Below are 21,831 nucleotides of genomic sequence, written 5' to 3'. Positions count from 1 at the left end.
AGTCAACCCTTGCCTTTACCTTGCCAAAACAAAGTCAACCTTCCTTAATATTGTTGCAACTTCTTCTTCATCCTCAACTTCGGCCCTACAATAATAGACTGCAATTTTTCGTCCTCTATTTCTGTAATTCTCGGCCTCCTGCAAATTTTTGTAGCCTTTGCACGTGTGATGGGATTAGGGCAATTTTAGCTCTTTTTCTCCTTTGCTTGTCTTGAGCCGATCTCCTTGTAACTTCGGCTTGCAAGAGGGATCTTTTACTTACCTTGTTTCGGCCTTCTTGAGGTGATTATACTTCTAATCTGCTGCAGTAAGTTGTAGGGTCTCCTCGCACGTGTGAACAAGATTAGCCAAAAACAAACCCAAAATTACTTTGATCCTTCTTCCTTCTTGACTTCTTCTTCTTCGCTTGATATGAGGCTTCTTCTTTACCCTTGAATGAGCTTCTTGATGAGTAAAGCATGTGTGTCCCTGAATGAGGTTGAGTGCCCTATATATAGGCTTCATTGAGCCTTCTACTAGGCCGATTTGACATTGCTTATAGGCAAACATGTCTTCTTGATAGGCTGACTTGTCCTTTGCATTATCACGAGGCCTTCGAGGGTCTGCTGACTCTCATTTTGACTCAAATAATTTTCTTTACAATACGTAACATGCCTAAGAAGGGTCTTTCATATATGACAATGACTTTCTTGACTTGTAGACTCAATAACAAGCCCTAGAAGCTCTCAATGGGAGCTTGAACTATAAAATAAATTTCCCTTGAGCATGAAACCCATGACTCAAGAACAACAATAATAAGTTTTATTTTTCTCTTCACATAAAATCATGACTACATATGTCATTATGAAAACCGAACCTAGTTACATATTTCAACAATTCAGTCCTCTAATAACCAAACATATTGCCAAATAACCAATGCCAAATGAACTCCAATGATTAACTAACGAGGTTGGGTGATTGTTAATTGGTCTTTGGTTACTTTTAATGATTTTTATTAGAGCTATATGATTGCATAGATGGTTGTAGCAAAACAGAGCAGTAGATGAGGGATAGAGAAGCAAACCAAGAGGCCTAAAGGCCTGGTTGAGAGCTAGAAGGCTTAGAGGTGGTTTCCACTTCCTTCAACCACAATGTTAGCAATAAAATCGTTGCAAACACAAGATGATAGACTGCAAAAATCATAGATGACGTAATACAGGGCTAGGGCAAGGCTTCAAGTCTAGGAAAACCCCACCACTAGGGCTAGAAGAGGCAGAAGACAAGGCTAGGGACCAAAGAAGGGCAACGATGGGGAAAAAGAGACCAAGGAAGGGATGAATGAGGGGAGACGAGCCAACAAGGGCTGACATCAAGCCCTAGGTTGACACAAAGCTAAGGAAGGCCCAAAAAGGGGCAACAACTAAGGGAAAGTCCCTTTAGGGACTGCAACCAAGGCTAAAAGGGAGGACAAGGGCAAGGGAAGGCTCCCCAAGCCTGCGGCTAAGGGAAAAGAGAGGGTCGAGAGGGGTAAGGGCCTCCTACAGGCCATGGTATGGGGAAAGGAGGGGGTTGGATAGTAAGGGTAAATGCCCTTAAGTGCCTGTGGCTAGGCCAAGGTGGGGGGGTGAAGGCCTGAAAAGGCCACAGCAAGCCCTAAAGGGCTAGAGGCTAAGGGGAAAGGGGAGGTTGAGGGATTTAGAAGCCCTCTAAGGTCCACGGCTAGGCTAGAGGAGGTGGAAGGCTAGGCCTAAGGGCCAAAAACGAATTCCAAAAACCTGCAATTACACAAAAATGCCAAAAATCACTGCTTTATGTTGGATGGACACCCTTCTTTAGTTGGACATTGAGCTTGGAGGATGATTGAAGGCTAGATCTTGCCTTCCTAGGCCTCGATCTGCCTCGAAATACCAGCAAATTTTCTTGAGCAATTGAAAATCCACCTGCACAAATGAATTAAAAAGAATTCCAAACCCCAAATATATATACAAAATTTCAAAACCCCAAATACCTACGTGCTGCAAAATAACAAGGGTTAGAAAAAATAATTTACAAAATTAAATTACAAGCTCTCATTAGCTTATCAATTCCTCTTAGCCCAAGATCAAATAAATATTTTTGAAAATATTTTTAAATAAATGACAATGGATGAATAAATTCAAAAAAATAAATTGGCCAAAACCCTTCTACAAAATTAATTACTGCAACGAAATCTTAGAGCCCAAACAAGGTCGGCTTTTCCCCACAGCCTTTGAACTTGGAGCCCAATGGTTAGCGTACCTGTAAATCCCTATAATTTTCTCAAGATACAATTGTTAGATCATATGGTGAATCAGATCACCTGAGATAGCTCATACCAATAGAATGTTCTTATCACTAACAAATAAAATAACAAATTTAATAAAAATATTCAGCACAATATATGATAACACATAGCTAACAAATACCACAGATCAGCAAAAGAAGAACACCATGAACTAAACCCCAAAGTCTTTCTATTATGATAAAAAATGTTCTTGGCAGAGCAGCAACTCAATACCAGCGTTACAAAAATTTTCTCATCTAGAGATCATCAAAAGATATAAAACAGAAGCTCAATAGCTTCTTTATATAGAGAAACCCCTCCAAGTGGAAAATAACAGCTAGTTGGCTAGATCTTCATCAAAATAATCTCGGCCATCGAAAATAACTTTATCATCATTTAATCTCCACCATTGAATTTTTTATTTTGAGGAAGAATTCGAATTTTTCTTAACCACCAATGTCCAAGGGCTCAAATTTTCTTAAAATATCCATTTTTCCCTTGGTGGGGGGCCTCCAAAAATTACCTTTCCTTTGACCCACGAATTTTTATTATTTTCCACTTGGAGAGAAATTAATTTCTCTACAATTGTTTTTTATTATACATTAATTAATTTTTTGGCTTAGAATTTTTATTTAATTTAGCCAAGAAAATTAATTAAATGACTCTAGAGGGGATTAATAATTTTTTCCACCCTCAAATATTTTATACATCAAATAACTATAAATTCAACCCTTAAAAGGGGGAAGACACATTTAGACCTAGACCCCCAATAACATACCCAATTTTGCAACACAATATGATCTAGTATGAAACCAAGTGTGCTTATAATAAAATAATTTAGCCATGGTTTATGATTGCGAGGGACCATGCACTAGAATTATTTCCAAACACACTTTTACAATAGACTCGATATAACACTATTACTCACCTAAGACCTTGTCAGCGAATTTCGCCCTAGCTTTGAGGTTTAAGCTGGAAGAAAAACTTTGCCGATTATCTGCGTTTACAAAGACACATAATTCAGAGAGGTTAAAAAACTTCCTAGAATGAAATCCTTTGCCAAAATCAGAGGCTTACCTAGGTGTTGTTACATAATTAAATGGCCATACTAGCGTCATTTACAATAAAACTTGTAGAAATCGGGTTTACAACGATATAATCATGCTTGTTGATGACTTTGACTTTTGAAAAGAAATTGTACACTGCGTCCTCGGGTTGTTGACAAAATTGTGGACAACAAGTATGACAATGATTAGGTTCAATTCAAATTAAATTTTTTCCATATGGTTCAGATGAGGTTCACCATTAAGTTTGACTCTCTCCCTCTCTCTCTATATATATATGTGTGTGTGTGTGTGTGTGTGTGGCCTTGAGGGTTAGTTCAATTGGTCGAGTCCCCATTGTTAAATCACCTTTGCTATTGAGAGGTCACGGTTCAATTCTCTCAACACTCTCAAGGTCAAGTTTTGTGGTTCAGCCAGAAGGAAGTGATCCTCTCAGGTAGATCTGCCTCGCACAAATATTTCATGGACACTCACCAATCTCCAAGGACAGTCAACAGGGCTATGGTTACTATTGGGTCTATTGTTACGGTCCTCAACAACTTGATTTCAAGTGGAAGGGGTGGATTTAACTAGATTATATTAGGGTACGAATTTGGACTCAATACACACACACACATATATGTGAAATTTCCTTAATTGTAACAACCAAATTTTAATCTTCAAACTTATGCAGTTTATTTGTCTTCAGAAATTATTACGACAAATAACGATTAACTCAATACTGTAATTTTCACAAATTTAAATATAAGAACTGAGAAAAATATGACATCGGTATTTTTGGACATAGCCTCTGGAAAACCCCCAATGTGCAGAAAACTAGTTCAACAGATGAGGGTTTTATTATTATTAATTCTTCAGCAATTTCATAAATACGACTACTTGCCCGACACTGGAAAAGCTTTGGCAAGTTTCTCCACTCCCAAAAATAATTTGGAAACCCATGTTTCCTCTGCAGAAATAATGTCTACCTCCTTGGTGCAACTCACACTAGCAACTACAAATGCATATTGACTCAACTAGAACTCGAGCTACTATTGGAAATTTGTTCCTGCAACCCCTTCTTCCGCCTACAACTCGCACTAGACAATTCACACTTCCTCCAACACCTGTCTCCAACAACTGAAAATCGAAGAACAGCCCAGATCTGCACACTAGATAATTCGCACCACCTGGTACGACCTCTTTGTGGATGAATTCGGCCTCCCTTCCTATCACTAGAATGCTGGAAAATCTATGGAAATCCTCTCCAAAAATCTTCTCCCAAATTCTCTGTTGAAACCCTTGTTGTTGGTGTCTCCCTTTGCTTCAACTGCCCCCTCACTGATTCAACGCAATTGGGTAAGTCGAATTACTCAAGTGTGTCTCTCCAAACCCCATCGACTTGCTCTTATAATCTCTCATTGAGCAACCAACAGCCATGATCTAATCACAATCAATCGCTAAGATCATCTTGACCCATTAAATGACTTTTTCGAAAGTCTTCAAAGAAAAATCGATTTTCCTCAATTAACCTAATTTAATCAACCAAATTTCCTACGTTAGACTTATGGAAATAATTAACAATTGGTTAATTAATCTAATTGAGGTGTTTCTTGTGAAACCTTTTCTGGGTATTGGAGAAAATGTGTTCCTTAGCCTCATAGACATTGTTATCGCTCAAACTAGTAGGAGTCCTAGGAGGGGATCCTATAGAGCAACTACTAGGTCAAGGGCAACAATGGAGTGATAGCCCACTATCACCTCAGCTAAGGCTCCTTGCTCTTTACGGACTTTCATCGATGGGAGGAGACCCAACATGAGAGGAATCACAATAATGGATGTGTCAATGAGAGGATGAAGGGTGATTCTAAAGGCCTATTTGTTGATTTGGCGTAGCATCAGATGTGCTCTAGCCACGAAATTTGGTGGAGAAGTTGGGGCACATGAGATCTCCAATACCCAGAAAGTGTTTGGGAAGATTCTAAACAAATCAAGAGATATTAAAATAATTAATATTTTTAATGGAATCCCTAAGTCTAAACATAGGGAAAATAAAATATTAATGTGTATTAATATGAATCTGTTTTAGAATGGTTCAAAAGACATGGATCAAGCCAGATCTAATCTTAGTCGTTGATTAGACTTAGGGAAAATAAAATATTAATGTGTATTAATATGAATCTGTTTTAGAATGGTCCAAAAGACATGGATCAAGCCAGATCTAATCTTAGTCGTTGATTAGAGACTTAATCTCGGCCGTTGAGATGTCAACAGAAAAAGTATAAGAGGAGGCTTGAGGGTCACTTGAAGAATACACCCGAGTGATCAGTCATTCTATTCTCTAGAGCATGGTTTGCTAAGAGAGATAGAATTAGTGATGCAATTGAGGGGCACTGAGTACAGAGAGACAGAGAGGCAGAGATAGTGTCGGGAGGGTAGCAAAGCAACCAGAGAGAGAGACGCAGGAGCAGCCAGTGCTCACGCAGGGCCACGCAAAGGCAGCTAAGTGTTGCGCAGAGCACCAGAGGGGCCAGCGTAGCTGACGCAGGCGCTCAGAGAGTTGACGCAGGCAAGATAGGCTGACGCAGGGCCAACGGTGGGCTAGGAGAGGCTGACGCAGTCTAGATTGGGTAGACGCTGGGGTTTCTGGGGCAGATTGGTGTTGAGTAACTGCCGGAAGGATTATCCGGGGTTTCAACCAGTAGATTTGTCAAAAACTGAGAGGTATTACTGCCAAGGAAATTCTCTGTTGGGTAGGCCATTTTCGGCACCCAGATTGTACTCTGATATTTCTTAATAAGAAAACCCTCAGATAGTTGCACCAGTTTTCCCACATTGGGTTTTTCCGGGGACATTAGTCCAAAAAACAATGGTGTCATATGGTGTGTTTGTTCTTGTTTCTTTTAGTTGCTGATCTGTAATATGTTGAGCATGCACTGGTGTTTATTTTCAGTATTTACATTGTAAATAACTTGTTAAAGAAAAATAACAAGTAGGTAGGAATAAATCAGATAGAGTGCATGAAGGGTTTCTAACTAAGTAAACTTAGAAACTTCAACATGATATCAAAGCGTGATACTGATTACAGATCACAGGAGGACTAAAAGACATCAGCCGAGCGGAGCAATAGCAGCAAAGAACAGCTATCCCAAGGTGACAGAAATTGTTTCTAGCAACGCAGAAGCCAAGGAGTGTGACGCGGAGCCAGCCGAGGCCACGCAGAGGAAGTCGGGAGTTGTGCAGAGCCTCAAAGAGGCCAGCGTTGCTGACGCAGACGGCCTGAGGGCTGACGCAGAGGGCCTAAGGGCTGACACAGGGCATCCCAAGGCTGACGCAGATGCATCCGGGGTGACGCAGGGCCAGCGTGAGGAAGAGAGGGCCTGACGCAGTTCACAGAGAGGCAGTTGTTGGGGTCTAGAAGGCTACAGGAATATTGTAGAGTGGAACTGGTGAGGTACTGTAGTCAGAACAGTCCCTGACAGAGCAACACCAGAGGAGTTGTTGCAAAAAGGAGGACAAATTTCAGATTTTATGCAATGTCTGACCAGCATTGACCAAGGGTTGTTTGATTGATTTTGATTGCGATTTTCTTGGATTCTTTTTGTTTCTCTAGGCCGCATTGAAGGGCACAAAAATCGAGGAAGTCTAGGCACTTTGACAATAGACCAATTGCAGACTTTGACTGCAGGCTTCTCCTATGCGTTGACTAGGTTTGACTTCTCAAACATGGACTGTTTCGACTGTTGTTTGACCAGCTAAGGAGGCCGATTTGGATGAACCTTGACTAAGTTGCTAAGGCATTGTTTTGACCCTCGACTGTTCACTAGTTAGGGCACACTCTGCTACTGATTTGACTTTTGTTCACCAAGGACAGAACTGCAGATTTGACAGGGCCATTTTGGACAAGTCAATTTTGACTTCGACTCTATTATTGTACTCTCTCTCTCTCTACTAAACATTTGATATTTATAATAAGAAGAATTGATCAGAGGGTGCTCCCCATCTTGGGGGTTTTCCCTAGCATTCGCCAAATACTGGTGTTCTCTTGTCTTGGATTATCTTCTGCATTTATTGTTTATGTTCTATCTACAGTTACTATCAATATGATTTAACGGTTTATGTGATTGCTATTGGAATCTAAATTGGAAATTTTTATTGGGATGATAAAAGGACATTGGAGTAATTGTAGCAAGCATAGAACATACCATTGTTATCTAAAATTAACAAGGAAGCTCTTCAGTGAGCCATTTGAACACATTCTAGAAGCCACCATTGTATATTGCGATAATCAGAGTGGGATTCGCCTTTTAGAGAATCTCGTGTTCCACGACCGCTCCAAACATATCGGCATCAGGTACCACTTTATTTGGGATATGGTACAATAGGGAGCAATCATGCTCCATCATTTCAAGATGGATGTGCAAGTTACCAACATCCTCACAAAGCCTCTTGGTAAGCTCAAGTTTATCATCCTTCAGAAAGAGGCTAGGAGTCGTGGAAAGGCCCTACTATAAGGGTCTCTGTTGAACATTGAGCTATGGGAGCTCCTAGGGCCCTGGTTGACATGTGTGTAGGGTGATTGGTTCACCTTCCCCTACGATTGCTGACATATGCATAGGATGAGTGGTTCACCTTCTCCTATCACATATGAGCAGGATGAGTTGTTCACCTTGTCCTGAGGATGTCGCAGCATATATCCTACCTATGTAGTCCAAGACTCTTGGGAAGTACCTCTCATCTGGCCAATGAGTTGGGAAAAGAGGATAGGGACCATAGCACTCAAATGGACGCATCGTGTACTATCATACTCCCTATGTCTAGGATGCATGATGTTCAACAACTTGATCTCTTAGGATCAAGTCAGATTGAGGTTCTAGCCCTGATTATGTGGACTGACTTTTGTAAGTGGAGAGTGGTAAGGTCTTGTGACTCACTCTCGATCAATTCTTCTTATTATCTATATCAGTGTTCAACATCGTTGAATCAAGATGCAAAGATTGTACATGATGACATGATGGCATGATGATGGATGGATTGGCGGGTGGATTTCACCCTAGTTGAGAGGGAGTATTAAAATGTGCAACTAGGGCCAAATTCCACTTTGGGAAACTCATTTGAAGAAGTTGATTATTGGATCGAATTCCTCTTCGCGAGAGGACCAAAATTGACCTGAAGATCACTAAATTTAGATAAGGAGAAAAATGTCTTTTAAGTCTGTTAGAAAATTAGAAAGGCAGAAAGATTTTCTTATTCTTGATAATTACTTGTGATGTTTCTTGTTATTACGATTCTTTATATCTTCTTTCTTTTAGTTCATCAAGCAATTACCAAAGCAACAACACATAAAACAATAGACACCAAATGTAGGCACAGTGTTAGGGCAAAAGCCCCCTCGAGGGGAAAACCCATGCAAGAAATTCTTCCTTTCAATAGTATTCTTTAAGACTCTTCACCCTAGACCAAGACAAGACCTTCCCTCCACACCAAGTCAACCTCCCAGAATTTTGACCCCTTTCCAGCAACAGCGAAACTTGGAAAACTTCGATCTCCCAATCCAGGACACAAAACAGAGAGAGAGAAAGGCACCAAAATTTTGATTTTTCCTTTCTCCTTAGACTTCCCCAAACTCACATTCACTTCGTGTTGATTTGAGGTAGCATCGGATGTGCTCTAGCCTCGAAACTTGGTGGAAAGGCTAAGGCACATGAGCTCTCTAATACCCAGAAATGGTTTGGGCAGATTCTAAACAGTTTGGGATATATTAAAATAATTAATATTTTTAATGGAGTCCCTAAGTCTAAACTTAGGGAAAATAAAATATTAATGTGAATTAATATAAAATTGTGTTAAAATGGTCCAAAAGTCATGGATCAAGCCAGATCTAATCTTAGCCGTTGATTAGGGACTTAATCTCGGTGGTTGATTTGTCAACGAGAAAAGTATAAGAGGAGGCTTGAGAGTCACTTGGAGAACACACCAACAGATCAAGATTTCGACTTTTTGGGGCTAGGTTTGCTGAGAAAGTTGAGAGAGTGATCAGAGTTGCAGCTGAGGGGCAGTGAATACAAAAGCAGAGAGGCAAATATAGCACCGAGAGGATCAGTGCAGTAGCCGAGAGTGAGGGACGCAGAACCAGCCAGGGGTTCACGCAGAGCCCGCTAGGGCTCACGCAGAGGCAGCGAAGAGCTGCGCAGTGCCTCAGAGGGCCAACGTGAGTGACGCAAAGGGCAAGACGACTGACGCAGTGCCTCCAGAGGCTGACGCAGGCTAAGCCAGAGTGACGTTGGGCTAACGTTGGGCCAAAGAGAACTGACGCAATCCCTAGAGGCTGACAATGGGGTTTCATGGGGCAGATTGGAGCTGTGGAGCTATCGGAGTGTTTATCCGGGGTTTCAGTAGGAATATCTTCTTCCGAATAGAGAGGTCCTACTGCCGAGATTTTTCTCTGTTGGGTGAGCCGGATTTGGCACCCAGATTGTATTCTGAAATTGCTTAGTAAATCAAACCCTCAGATAGTTGCACCAGTTTTCCCGCATTGGGTTTTTCCAGGGACATTAGTCCAAAAAACAACAGTGTCACTTGTGTGCTTGCTTCTGTTTCCTTTAGTTGATGATCTGTAATGTGTTGAGCATGTACTTGTATTTATTTCCAGTATTTACATGGTAAATAACTTGTTAATTAACAGAACAAGTAGGTAGGAATAAATCAGAAAAGCATGAAGGGTTTCTAATGGGTTAGACTTAGAAATTCCAACACTTCGGCTCCCCAGCAACAGACTTTGCACTTTTCCCAGCGACAAGAGATATCGAACTTGTGTGTGAGAGTGATGCTCCAAATGACTTCGATGTGCTTGTATTTATAGGCTCCATGTGAGCTCGAATAGGGCCCTTAGGCCAACTTGATCTTCTTCTAGGCTGACATGGTGTGGAGGATACATAAATCATATTTGACTCAATACTTGACCTTTTTACATGATTCAAAAGCCCAAGAAGGGTCTTTAATAAGTCATAATAATAATAATAATTATTATTATTTTATTTATTCTTTTGACAAGTATATTACATGATGACTCAAATACATTAAATGAAGACCAAACCTAGTTACATTTTCCAACAAAGTCAAGCCCACACATGTGCTTTTTGTCAAGGTCGACTTGGGGTCAAGTTGGACAAATTGACCCTCGTCCATCACATCATATTCTTCTCTCTCCTCATCTGATTGGTTCGTACAGCTCAAAGTTGTAGGAATCTCTCACATGTGCGAAGGAGAGGTGTCTTTTCTGTTTGGGCCGAATTTCAGATCTGTTGCAGAGCTTTGACCAGTGTTGACTAAGGGCTGTTTGACTGATTTTGACTGTGATTTTCTTGGGATTCTTTCTATTTCTCTAGGCCACATTGGAGGGCAAAAAAAACAAGGTAGTCTAGGCACTTTGACCACAGACCAATTGCAGACTTCGACCGCAGGCTTTTTCTATGTGTTGACCAAGTTTGACTGCTCATAATTGGACTGTTTTAACTGCTGGTTGACTAGCTAAGGAGGCCGAGTGGGAAGACCTTTGACCAAGCTGCTAAGGACTATTTTGACCCTTGACTGTTGACTGGTTAGGGCACACACTGCTGCTGTTTGACTGCTGTTGACTGAGGGTAGAATTGCAGATTCGACTGGGCTGTTTTCGACAGTGGTATTGGATCATCATATTGGCAAGTCAATTTTGACTTTGAATTATTGTACTCTCTCTCTCTCTCTCTACTGAACACTTGATATTTGATAAAAAGAAGAATTGATAAAGGGTTTTCCCCATCTTGGGGATTTTTCCCTGGTTTGCACCAAATTCTTGTGTTCTCTTGTCTTGGCTTGTCTTGTGTGTTTGTTTATTGTTTTTTCTACAGTTACTCTCAATGTGATAATGGTTTATGTGATTGCTAATGGAAATGAAATGGAATTGTTAATTGGGCTAATATGGAACATTGAAGTAATTATCCTAAGCAAAGAACATGTTAACTAAAATTAACATAATCCAACCACATAGTGTTTGACATTGTTAAATTGTTCCTCTATAATTTATGCGATTCTTTGCATAAATTTAGGTAGAAGTAAAAAGTTAATATGAAGTACATTCTTTATATTTTGGTAATTAAACATATCTACCACGAATTACTGCCCACCATAATTTATGCAATTCTTTGCATAAATTTGGATCATTAGCTTCATTGTCTAATCTCTCTCTCACTCTCTCTTAACAGGTTCTTGAGTTGTCCACTTTTCCAGCCTTAGACATACTCACTTAGTGTTTGTATTTTGTATCACTGTACCTTTGTCACAGTCATATATACATGTGTTCTATCTTGAGGCTGTACAACTGTAGGTTTCTTTCTTTCATAATACTATTTTCGACATTTTCTAGTACTGCACTTGCACTCCCACCTTATATTCATACTGGTTGTATTCTTCAGCCCCATTGACCTACTTTTGTGGTCATCCATTGGACATTAATAAAATGATTTCATCTTATCCAGTGCAAGTATCCAAGGTAGAAGAACCAATAAGTTGAGTTCTTGAGCCAATAATGAATAAACTAATGCTTTTAAAACAACAAATATCTTAACGATTCAGGAAAATACATCAGCAAAAATGAAGACAAACAAATGTGAAATGATTTTCTAAAATTGACAGTAAGGCAAAGATGAAGCTTATTTACCACCAGTAGCTTACTTCTAAGTCCTACAGCATCTGCAAGGACTTTAAATAACATTGCCCGTGGTCGACATAATCCATTTTTAATCTTCCCCAATAATTGAAATTCAAAGTTGTCTGCTGCTGAAGGGCTTTCATCCAGAAAATGTTTTGCAGCACTTGCTTCAGAAACAGGTCCTCCATAGAAATCAGAGACCTGTAAATCACAGATATGGATGAGTCTAGAGCAACAGCTTTCATTTCTTTTTAGGAGAAGAAAAAATTCCCAACTGGATGCCTCAGTTGCTTTTGCTCAAGAGGAAATCAAGTATATGTTATAAAATTTTATTCCATAACCAGAACAATTACCTATAAAATGCATTCTCCCATTTGTTTTTTTTGGATCGTGTCTTTGATGAGGATAGATTCCACAATGTTCCATGTTTACAACAAATTGAAACAGGTGGGAAGGTGTGTCAAACTGGCCTGGCCAGCTTATCAGTAGGAAAGCACCAAAATAAATAGAATCGCTGAGAAAGAATAGAATGAACAGAACAGAAAGGCAATCACACTAATAACAGCAAAGATGTAAAAAGGAAACCTAAGTGACAATTCCCAAGTCAATAGTATAACATCAGCAATTTAATGATGACCAAGTTTTGAAAGGTGTCAATTTCTTGTAAGGGCACTGAGTTCATGCATGAGACTCGGTGTTGGAAACAATCATAAATCCCAACAGGCTCTAGGCTAACTGTTAGTAGGACAGCAGGGAAACACGCTTCCAATGGAAAACTTGCATAACTCCAGTGGATGTCCTTCTACTCAAGTTGGCTATTTATACTTTTGATAGACAACTGTCATATCTATCTGTTGAATGTGACCACATGTGAATTTGTTTGTGTTGTAATATAACTGGTTATGATCTATAATAACCTGTAAGAGCATGATCATAAATAGTATGTATGTGTTAAGTGGAAAAGTGGAATTCCTTTGATCACTTTGGAATTTTATAAAATAATAATAACAGTAATATAAAAAGCCACACTAGAAGCACCATGGAAGCACTGAAACAACATGAGAGAAATAGGGGGTGGTAAATTAAATAATATTTTATAGAAATTGCTAAGTATCTAGCTCCCAAGCCTTCATAACCCTTAAAATTATGTCTTATGTCTATTTCCCCAGCTTTATGAAGCGACAGCTTGACTCCATGCATGTCATATATTCATGCAATCCTTGGGAAGGGATTCATTCCACCTTTGGGAAAAATGACTTTTTGGTTCTCTCGGGAGAAAACCATACAAGTTGCCATTCAGGTATGCGTTAGACCATGCACATATGCCAAGAGAGGGGCTACTAAGCCAGAATGCTGGTATGTTGAACCATGGAAGAGAATGCTTCCATGCTAGTACGCTGTGAAACCATTTCTGTGCGCTGAGATGACATTAATATGTTGTCTGTTAGTGATGAGCTTGCATTGTGCCCAGAGGTATGTTGTTGCATTAAGTATGGTTACTATGCCTATATGAGGAAAACCATGGCTGTGAGTGTTACTAATTGCTAAAGTTATGATTTCCTGACTTTCAAGTTTCAGCATTGGAGATTTTCCTGGTTAGCATACATTGCAATGCTGGAGGGAAGTGGGATAACCTAAGGTACTGGTTAGCAGTGAAAGGGGTTTCATTCCTTGCGCTTTGCAAGGTTGAGGTGGGGGGGGAAGGTTGGAAAGTGGGATTGTAGTAGAATCAATGAGCTGAAAGGTAAGTTCCCTGGCTGTAAATATTGTTGTAAATTTGTGATTAGAAGTAAAACCCTTGGCTTAAATAAATGGTTGGCCTGAGTAAGGACACCTTAACCTTAGCCTTAGCCAGTAGATTCCCCTGTAGCAAAAGAACCAATACGCAAGAGTGTAATTGTATGTAGTCTGTGTAGTTGAATGAGTAATAAGTAATTTTATTATTGAATAGAAACTGAATGGTGATTACAAACCTACGTGGTGGTGTGCCTATATAGGCATTGACTGACAACGAAGGTGAATGGTCACAACTTTTTGACCTTTGCCTTTATAATTGATGGGTCATTAATTAATTTAATTATTTAATTTATTATTAATATTTTATATTATTTTTTAATTAATGTTTTTTTATGAATTTTTTATTCATAACACCCCCCTTGTTTCATTACCTAGAACAGGGTTGGCACCTACCTGAGCTGGCGTCTATGGTCAAGTGGGAAAAATTCTCCAATGCAGCCATTTCCCCAATTACAGCTAATGAGAGAGAAGAATCATTAACATTCCAACTAATGTTTTTCTGTTTTGTAATATTCCTAATGGAAATATTATGTAAATAATATAAACATGCGCTAAAAACAGCAACTAGAAAATTCAATAAACACACAGTACATAAGAACACAAGGAAAACGCACCAAATCTCTGAACCATTTTATTAATTTTGAGCAAATAGGTACAATGTATGTGAAAACAATAGAACCTCAGCTTGCTTCAGCAAGCTAGGGAAAACCCAGGTAATAGCATGCAATCCCACACGCTGGAGAAGTCACCCAAAGAATTTGCGCTCAACCTAGAAATTTTTTGTTGCTGCTACTGGAATGGAACAGAGATTTCGACCCTCAAATCTGCTCAGAAAATTCTGCAACATTAGTTGGAGTCTCTTCTCACCAAACCCACAAAAACCCAAAAAGGGTTTGGGATGAATCTAATGTGCCCCAGTGACATCAAGGAATGTGTGTGGCTCTAACTAGCTCAAAAAACGCCCTGTAAGATGAAGTCTGCTATAGAACACCCAAATCAATCCCTGGAAATTCTCCTCTAGTCCCCGCAATTCCCTCCTCCAAATCTCCTTATTTCTCCTTACACCAAACTCCCCAAATCTCTTTGTCAAAATGTCTGCACAGTAGCTACCAAGTACACCCCTATGCAAGCCCTGAAATAGACAAATTCAGCCCTCCAAATGGCAGCCCTTTCAGCTATGCAAATTAACAAGGAAAAACTCATCTTCCCTGTGGAAAAACCTCTGCAAATTCACCAACCAAAACTCCACCTTTTGCTAGCTCCTCTCAACCCCACGAATTTCCTTCTGCGCCCTAGGCGAAGCATGCACTAGCTGTAGAAAATCCTATAAAATAGCTCCTCACTTCCCGGAATCAGCGCCCCAAATTCTCTCCTAGGTTGACACTTGAAGTTCACTGAAGGAAGAGGTGAAATTTCTGCCCGGAAATCCCTTGTGCTCAACAATACTAGTCGACTTGGCTAAACAGCTCAAGCAACTCATGTTCAGATGTCAAATGATCAAAGATGTCAAAATGAGGCCCCTTCTCTTCCATTTATAGTTGTTTCTCCCCTCTCTCCTCATGGGCTCCACCAATTCGACCTCTTTTCTTTGCCGCCTTCTCCATACCTCCATATGCGTAGTGTTGAAATTTCTAAGTCTGATACGTCAGAAATTCCTACTGCATTATCTAGTTTATTTCACCTACTTGTTGATTCCTTAACAAGTTATTTAACCATATAAATACTGAAAATAAACACAAATGCAGTCTCAACTCATATACAAATCATCAACTGAAATAATAGACAAACACACAAGGGACACCGTTATTTTTGGACAATCGTCCCCGGAAAAACTCAGTGTGGAAAAACCGGTGCAGCAGTTTTGAGGGTTTTATTATTAAGCAACTTTCTTGAGTACAACTAGGGTGCCAAACTAGTTCACCCAACAGAATTTTCTATTTGGTAGTAATACCTCTCTTCGGAAGCAGATATTCAGCAAGTCTGCCCCACGAAAATCCTTCGAGCACTTCTCCAAGGCTCTACATCAGCCCTGCTAGCCTCTGCGTAGCTCTGGTACCGCCTGCGTTATCCCTTTGCCTCTCTGTGTCAGCTCTCTGACCCTTTGTGTCACCCGCGCAGGCCCTACTAGCCTCTACACAGTCTCTCTGGCCTTCAGCGTGGCTCCTACTGGCTCTAGGTAGCCTCCTCAATCACTGCGCTGGCCCTTTGGCACTATCTATGCCTCTCTACTATGCACTCACTGCCCCTCGCTGCAACTCAGATCACTTGTTCGATTTCTCTCAGCAAACCCCACAACAGAAAATTGAACTGACTAATCAATCTTGGTGTATCTCCAACTGACCCTCAAGCCTCCTCTTATACTTTTCATGTTGAGTCTTCAACGGCCGAGATTAAGTCTCTAATCAACGGCTAAGATTAGATTTGGCTTGAGCCACGTCATTTAGAAATTTCTCACCCAGTTTTATATTAATACCCATTAATATTTTAATTTTCTTAAGTTTAGACTTAGGAACTCCATTAAAAATATTAATTATTTTAATATCTCTCTAACCGGGTGGAATTTCCCCAAACCATTTCTGGGTCTTGGAGATCTCATGTGCTTTAGCCTCTCCACCAATTTTCACGGCTAGAGCACATCCGATGCTACCACAAATCAACACTCCCTCTTAGCAAGGAATGTGCTCTGGTAATGCTCCACCACAAAACATCACACTGATCATCCAGCACTGGTACCTGTGTCGATGCTGGGCCTACTGCCCTACATCCACTGCATTGTTGCCTCTTGTACTGCTGCCCATGGCTCTGCCACTGCCACTACTACATCTGTACTGCAACTCCCTCTGCACCCGTGTTGTTGTTGGTCCTTCCTCCCAACACTGCATCTGCATTGCAACTCTCTCTCGACATGCTGCATCATGCTGCCCATAGCACTACCACTGCTAACTGTTGCACTGCAACTCAATTACCGAGAAGTAAGTAATTGATCTACCCAACTGTTGACATCCTTGTCATTCTGGAAGCCTCCTGTTGCTGAAGCTACCTTTGCTACTACCCTGTGCTCCCTCTACTGCCTCTGCGTTGCTACAAACACCTTTGTGCCTCTCGCACTGCTGCAACCACCTCTGTGCCTTTCTGCACTGTTGCAACCATCTATGTGCCTCTCGCACTGCTGCAACCTCCACTACAGTGCTACAAACCTCTGCACTCTAGCACTACCTTGTCGCTCCGTCCGCATCTTTCTTCTACCAACATCCGTCATCCTGCTACTATTATTCGAGGCTCCCATAGCCGGATATGATCCAAGAGTTTGGGTACCTCAAAGGTCCTGCCCCTCATCCTCTGTAGTTCTCCTAACTACAGCTTGATGTCTCGACTCCCCCACCTCTTCTCTAGAGGTCCTTGAGCACTCATGGCACAGTCGTCATCCGTCTCGACTTCTTTCTCTGCCTTAGTCGGAGCTGCCTTGGAGTCAAAAGCCTCTCCCTTATTCTTCTTCCTAGAACACTGGGTTGCATAATGACCTAGCTCCCCGCAATGGAAGCACTTCACCTTGGAGATGTCCTTCTTCTTCCTCTTCCCCTGTTGTCCCGCAGATGCCAGAGTCGCATCCTCCTCCTCCTATTTCTTGATTCGGCCTCCTTTGCTGCTACTTCCCGCCTTGGTCAACCATCTGATCTCTTCTTGGCGAATAGCTACCAACATCTCTTCCCATCCTGGAAGATTAGCTTTGCCCAAAATGCTTTGGACAAATGTCTTCCAATCCTCAGACTCTGCATTCAAGGCAGTCCTCACCATGAACTCCTGATCCCACGTGGCCCCTATGGAAGTTGGTCTCGAATCTCTTGCAACCTGCTGAGGTATAGATCTATCTACTCCCCCTTCTGCATCTGATACGACCACAGTTGATTCTCCAGCAGCATCTTCCTCTGCACGGAAGTGCCCTGATACAATGTCGTCAAGGTATCCCACATCTCCTTTGTTGTGTTCTTCTTGGCAATATGCAATATCACATGATCCGTGACCCCATCAAAGATTATGCATGTTGCCTTCGCCATTGCATCCTCATACCTTTCATTATCAGCTGGGTCAACTCGGATAGAGGCGAAGCCCTTCATGCGATGTCTATCCATCACAGACAGGATCCTGGCCTTCCAAATGACAAAGTTGGAGGCCACGTCCAACCTGTCCTGATCCCTCAATCTGTTCATTGTCATCCCCGCTCTTCTACTAGACTCCCTCTGAGTCTCGACTTTCCCTCCTAGAAGATCTCTCCTAAACTCCCTCTGAGTCTCGACTTCCCTTCTTGAATTTCTCTCCTAGACTCCCTCTGAGTCTCGATTTCCCTGCTAGAAATCTTCCTGCCAACTGTCGATCTGCTCCTCTTAGATCCTCTTTGCAACTACAACTCGGATCTGGATTTCTTCGCTAGAAATCCCTCAAGGCAATGGCTCCCTCTACCTTGGTTTTGTCCTGTTAGGTACTATTCTGCTTCGATAGCAACAGCACCCCACCAGCTTCCCAACCCACAATCTGCCCACAGCTCCCTAAGTCCCAGCAAGCCGAAGAATCTAAACCTCTTAGCTCTGCACAATCCCGGCAAGACTGAATCACTCCTCTGGCCAACTGCGTCAAGCCTACCTAGCTAAGTAGGATGACGTGGTTGTTCGTGAGCCTCTTCTGCCTCTCTCTGCCTTTGCGCTAGCCCTCTCTTTGGCTCGAAATGATGACGTGGGCGCTCTGCATCACTCCTCCTCTGTTGTTTTCTGCTTAGGAGCAGCTCTATCTCTCGAGACAGCTCCGAATGCCTCTGATTAAGTTGGTGCCTTCAATTCTCCTGTGATCTGCAACCCTCTAATACCATGTTGAAATTTCTAAGTCTGACACGTCAAAAATTCCTACTACATTATTTGGTTTATTTCACCTACTTGTTGATTCCTTAACAAGTTATTCAACAATATAAACACTGAAAATAAATACAAATGCAGTCTCAACTCATCAGATCATCAACTGAAATAATAAACAAACACACAAGGGACACCGTTATTTTTGGACAATCATCCTCGGAAAAACCCAAGCAGGAAAACCAGTGCAGCAGTTCTGAGGGTTTTATTACTAAGCAGCTTTCTTGAGTACAACTAGGGTGCCAAATTGGTTCACCCAACAGAGATTTCTATCTGGCAGTAATACCTCTATTCGAAAGCAGATATTCAGCAAGCCTGCCGCACGAAAATCCTTCCAGCGCTTCTCCAAGGCTCTGCATCAGCCCTGCTAGCCTCAACGTAACTCTGGAACCCCCTTGCGTCAACCCTCTGCGTCTTTGTGTCAGCTCTCTGGCCCTCTGCGTCACCCACGCATGCCCAAGTAGCCTCTATGTAGTCTCTCTGGGTTTTTGCGTGGCTCCTGTTGGCTCTGGATAGCCTCCTCAATCATTGCGCTGGCCCTCTAGCACTATCTCTACCTCTTTGCTATGCACTCATTGCCTCTCATTGCAACTCAGATCACTTGTTCGATTTCTCTTAGCAAACCCTGCTCCAGAAAATCGAACCGACTGATCAATCTTGGTGTATCTCCAACTGACCCTCAAGCCTCCTCTTATAATTTTCCTGTTGAGTCTTCAACAGTCGAGATTAAGTCTCTAATCAACGACTAAGATTAAATTTGGCTTGATCCATGTCATTTAGAACATTCTCACCCAGTTTTATATTAATACCCATTAATATTTTAATTTTCCTAAGTTTAGACTTAGCAACTCCATTAAAAATATTAATTATTTTAATATCTCTCTAACCGGGTGGAATTTCCCCAAACCATTTCTGGGTCTTGGAGATCTCACGTGCTTTAGCCTCTCCACCAATTTTCATGGCTAGAGCACATCTAATGCTACCACAAATCAACACGTAGTCCAACTAAACGATGAAATGGCTTTTTGGCGAGAATCCAGCAATACAAATTTTAGAAAGAATGTGATTTCTTATTGTTTAAAATGCACTTTTGAATGCATAAAGGGATTCAGTGCCCTAAAAAACCCCTAAGGCACTCGATTTTTCCATATTAAACAACTTAAACTTAAGATTTTTAAAATTTTCTACCAGATTTTGGATAAAATTAACCAATGTTGCGAACATCGTGTTCAGGATTAAATCGGCGAGGGTCTGAAATCAGAAAAAAAAAAATCGTAAAAATCTGGACAAAATCGAAAAAAATCAGCGAATTAAAAAAATATATATATAATAAATAAATAAATAATACAAAAATCAAGATTTTTTCCCAAAAAATCGTGATTTTCGCAACACTGAAATTAACTAGAAAAAGCGTTCAGAAAAGGGTTATTTCATCTATTAGTTAAACTATATATATAGTTTTTATGAAAGTCCATCAAAATAGATCGAAAAACTCCATCAGTGACTAGGACAATATCTTTGAGCGAATTCAATACGAGGTTGACTAGAATGGAGGAATGGCAGGATGCAATTCAAAAATAATTGGGAAAAAAACATGCAGAGTTAAAAGAGTTGATCAATCAAAATTGCATTGTTGTACAACAATATCAAGCAAAGCTAAGGAACTTGGTCGACAAAAATCAACGGATTTAAAAGACCAATTCACTATATTACAAGAGCTCATAACAAACCTTGCCATGTGGCAAAACATGGCACGTCCTCAACAAAATGTTTCAGTTATGTCCAATCTACAAACCCTGTCAAACATAACAGATCTACAAATAAATATACCTCAGAGCTTGCTTAATACTTCAAATCTGCAGTTAAATATTCCTATTCAATGATCCAAAACCAATACCCACTATATAGCCAACCAATCTTTGCATATCCACCCACAACAAAACTGGATTGTCAAAAATCAATGGGAACAAAAAAGAAGGTGTGGCCTAGTTCAACAAAGTAGAAGAATATTTTGAGATCTATGGTATTTATAATGACGATGAAAATTCAAAATATCAAATATGCATCCATGAAAATGGAAGGAGACACGTATCACTGGTATATGTGGTGGAAAAAAATCAAGGTATTCAATAAATTGGAATTAATTTAAAGATTAATTCTTTGAACAATTCTAAGGTATCAAGGAGGAGGATTTTTTCACAAAACTTACCCAGCTACAACAAAAAGGTAATGTGGATGAATTTACTCGTGAATGGGAAGCATTAACTACAAGAGTACCTGGATTATCGACAAGACATCTAATACAATCTTACATCACCAGACTGAAACCACAAACCCAGAATGAGTTAACGTTGCATGATATTACAACTATGGAAGATGCCATACTAAAAACAAACGTTGCGGAGAAGAAATCGAAAGAGTGTCACTGCCAAAATTCAAGATAGTCTAATCAAGACGAAGGATTCCCCAAACTACAAAAATAGAAAATCCAAAATACCTTCAACCACAGTTAAGAGAAGGAAGCGGACCTAATTTGGAAGCCCAATGAAGAAAAGGGGGTAAATCACGAACATTATGGAGCAAAATGGGACCCAAGACATAAATTCCTCAGAGGAAGTAATACAAAGAATTTATATAAATCTGAGGCAAAAGAGGATTCATATAGTGAGGATTTAGTGAAGGAAGAAGTTGAAGGCCCTCAATGTTTCTCCCCAAATTCAGATAATGAGAATGCACCACAAATATCATTGTCAACCATGACAATTGTTGGAAATAATGTTGTCATTGATGTCAAAGATAGGGGCAAACCACTTGTGTCCAAGACAAAGATTGGAAAATGAAAATTGTTGGAAATATTGTTTTTGGACTTTTGATGCCCCAAATGGATACCCTATATTTGAAGGCATTTTAACTCCAATACCTAGTTGAATGGGAGTGTAGGATATATGGTTGGAAATTTTATTCTGAGACATTTCCAACTATATATGGAACTCCTAATTGCGTAGGAATGAGGAGATATGACATATTTTGGCCAGATCACCCAACCAAAGTGCAAGCAAGCCGACCCAACTAATTTTATAAGTCATATGCATATGTAAACGTACAAACACTATAAATAAA

General features: G+C 40.5%; 1 protein-coding gene across 3 annotated transcripts in view; it reads right to left on the bottom strand.

Annotated features, from left to right (window-relative positions):
- Positions 1 to 21,831, bottom strand: part of LOC149182644 (putative serine/threonine-protein kinase SIS8) — a 421,365-nt gene that overhangs the window by 280,459 nt on the left and 119,075 nt on the right. For all 3 annotated transcript variants that reach the window (XM_089416917.1, XM_089416916.1, XM_089416915.1), the window contains one exon: positions 12,023 to 12,214. In XM_089416917.1, coding sequence (XP_089273043.1) covers positions 12,023 to 12,214 — 192 coding nt within the window. The remainder of the gene's footprint in view (positions 1 to 12,022; positions 12,215 to 21,831) is intronic.

The sequence above is a fragment of the Pinus tabuliformis genome, chromosome 3_2 (genome assembly GCF_031772625.1).
Source record: "Pinus tabuliformis cultivar Carrire ecotype Pingquan chromosome 3_2, CPIR1, whole genome shotgun sequence".
Lineage (NCBI taxonomy): Eukaryota > Viridiplantae > Streptophyta > Pinopsida > Pinales > Pinaceae > Pinus > Pinus tabuliformis.
This window is presented reverse-complemented; position numbering and strand designations above follow the sequence as displayed.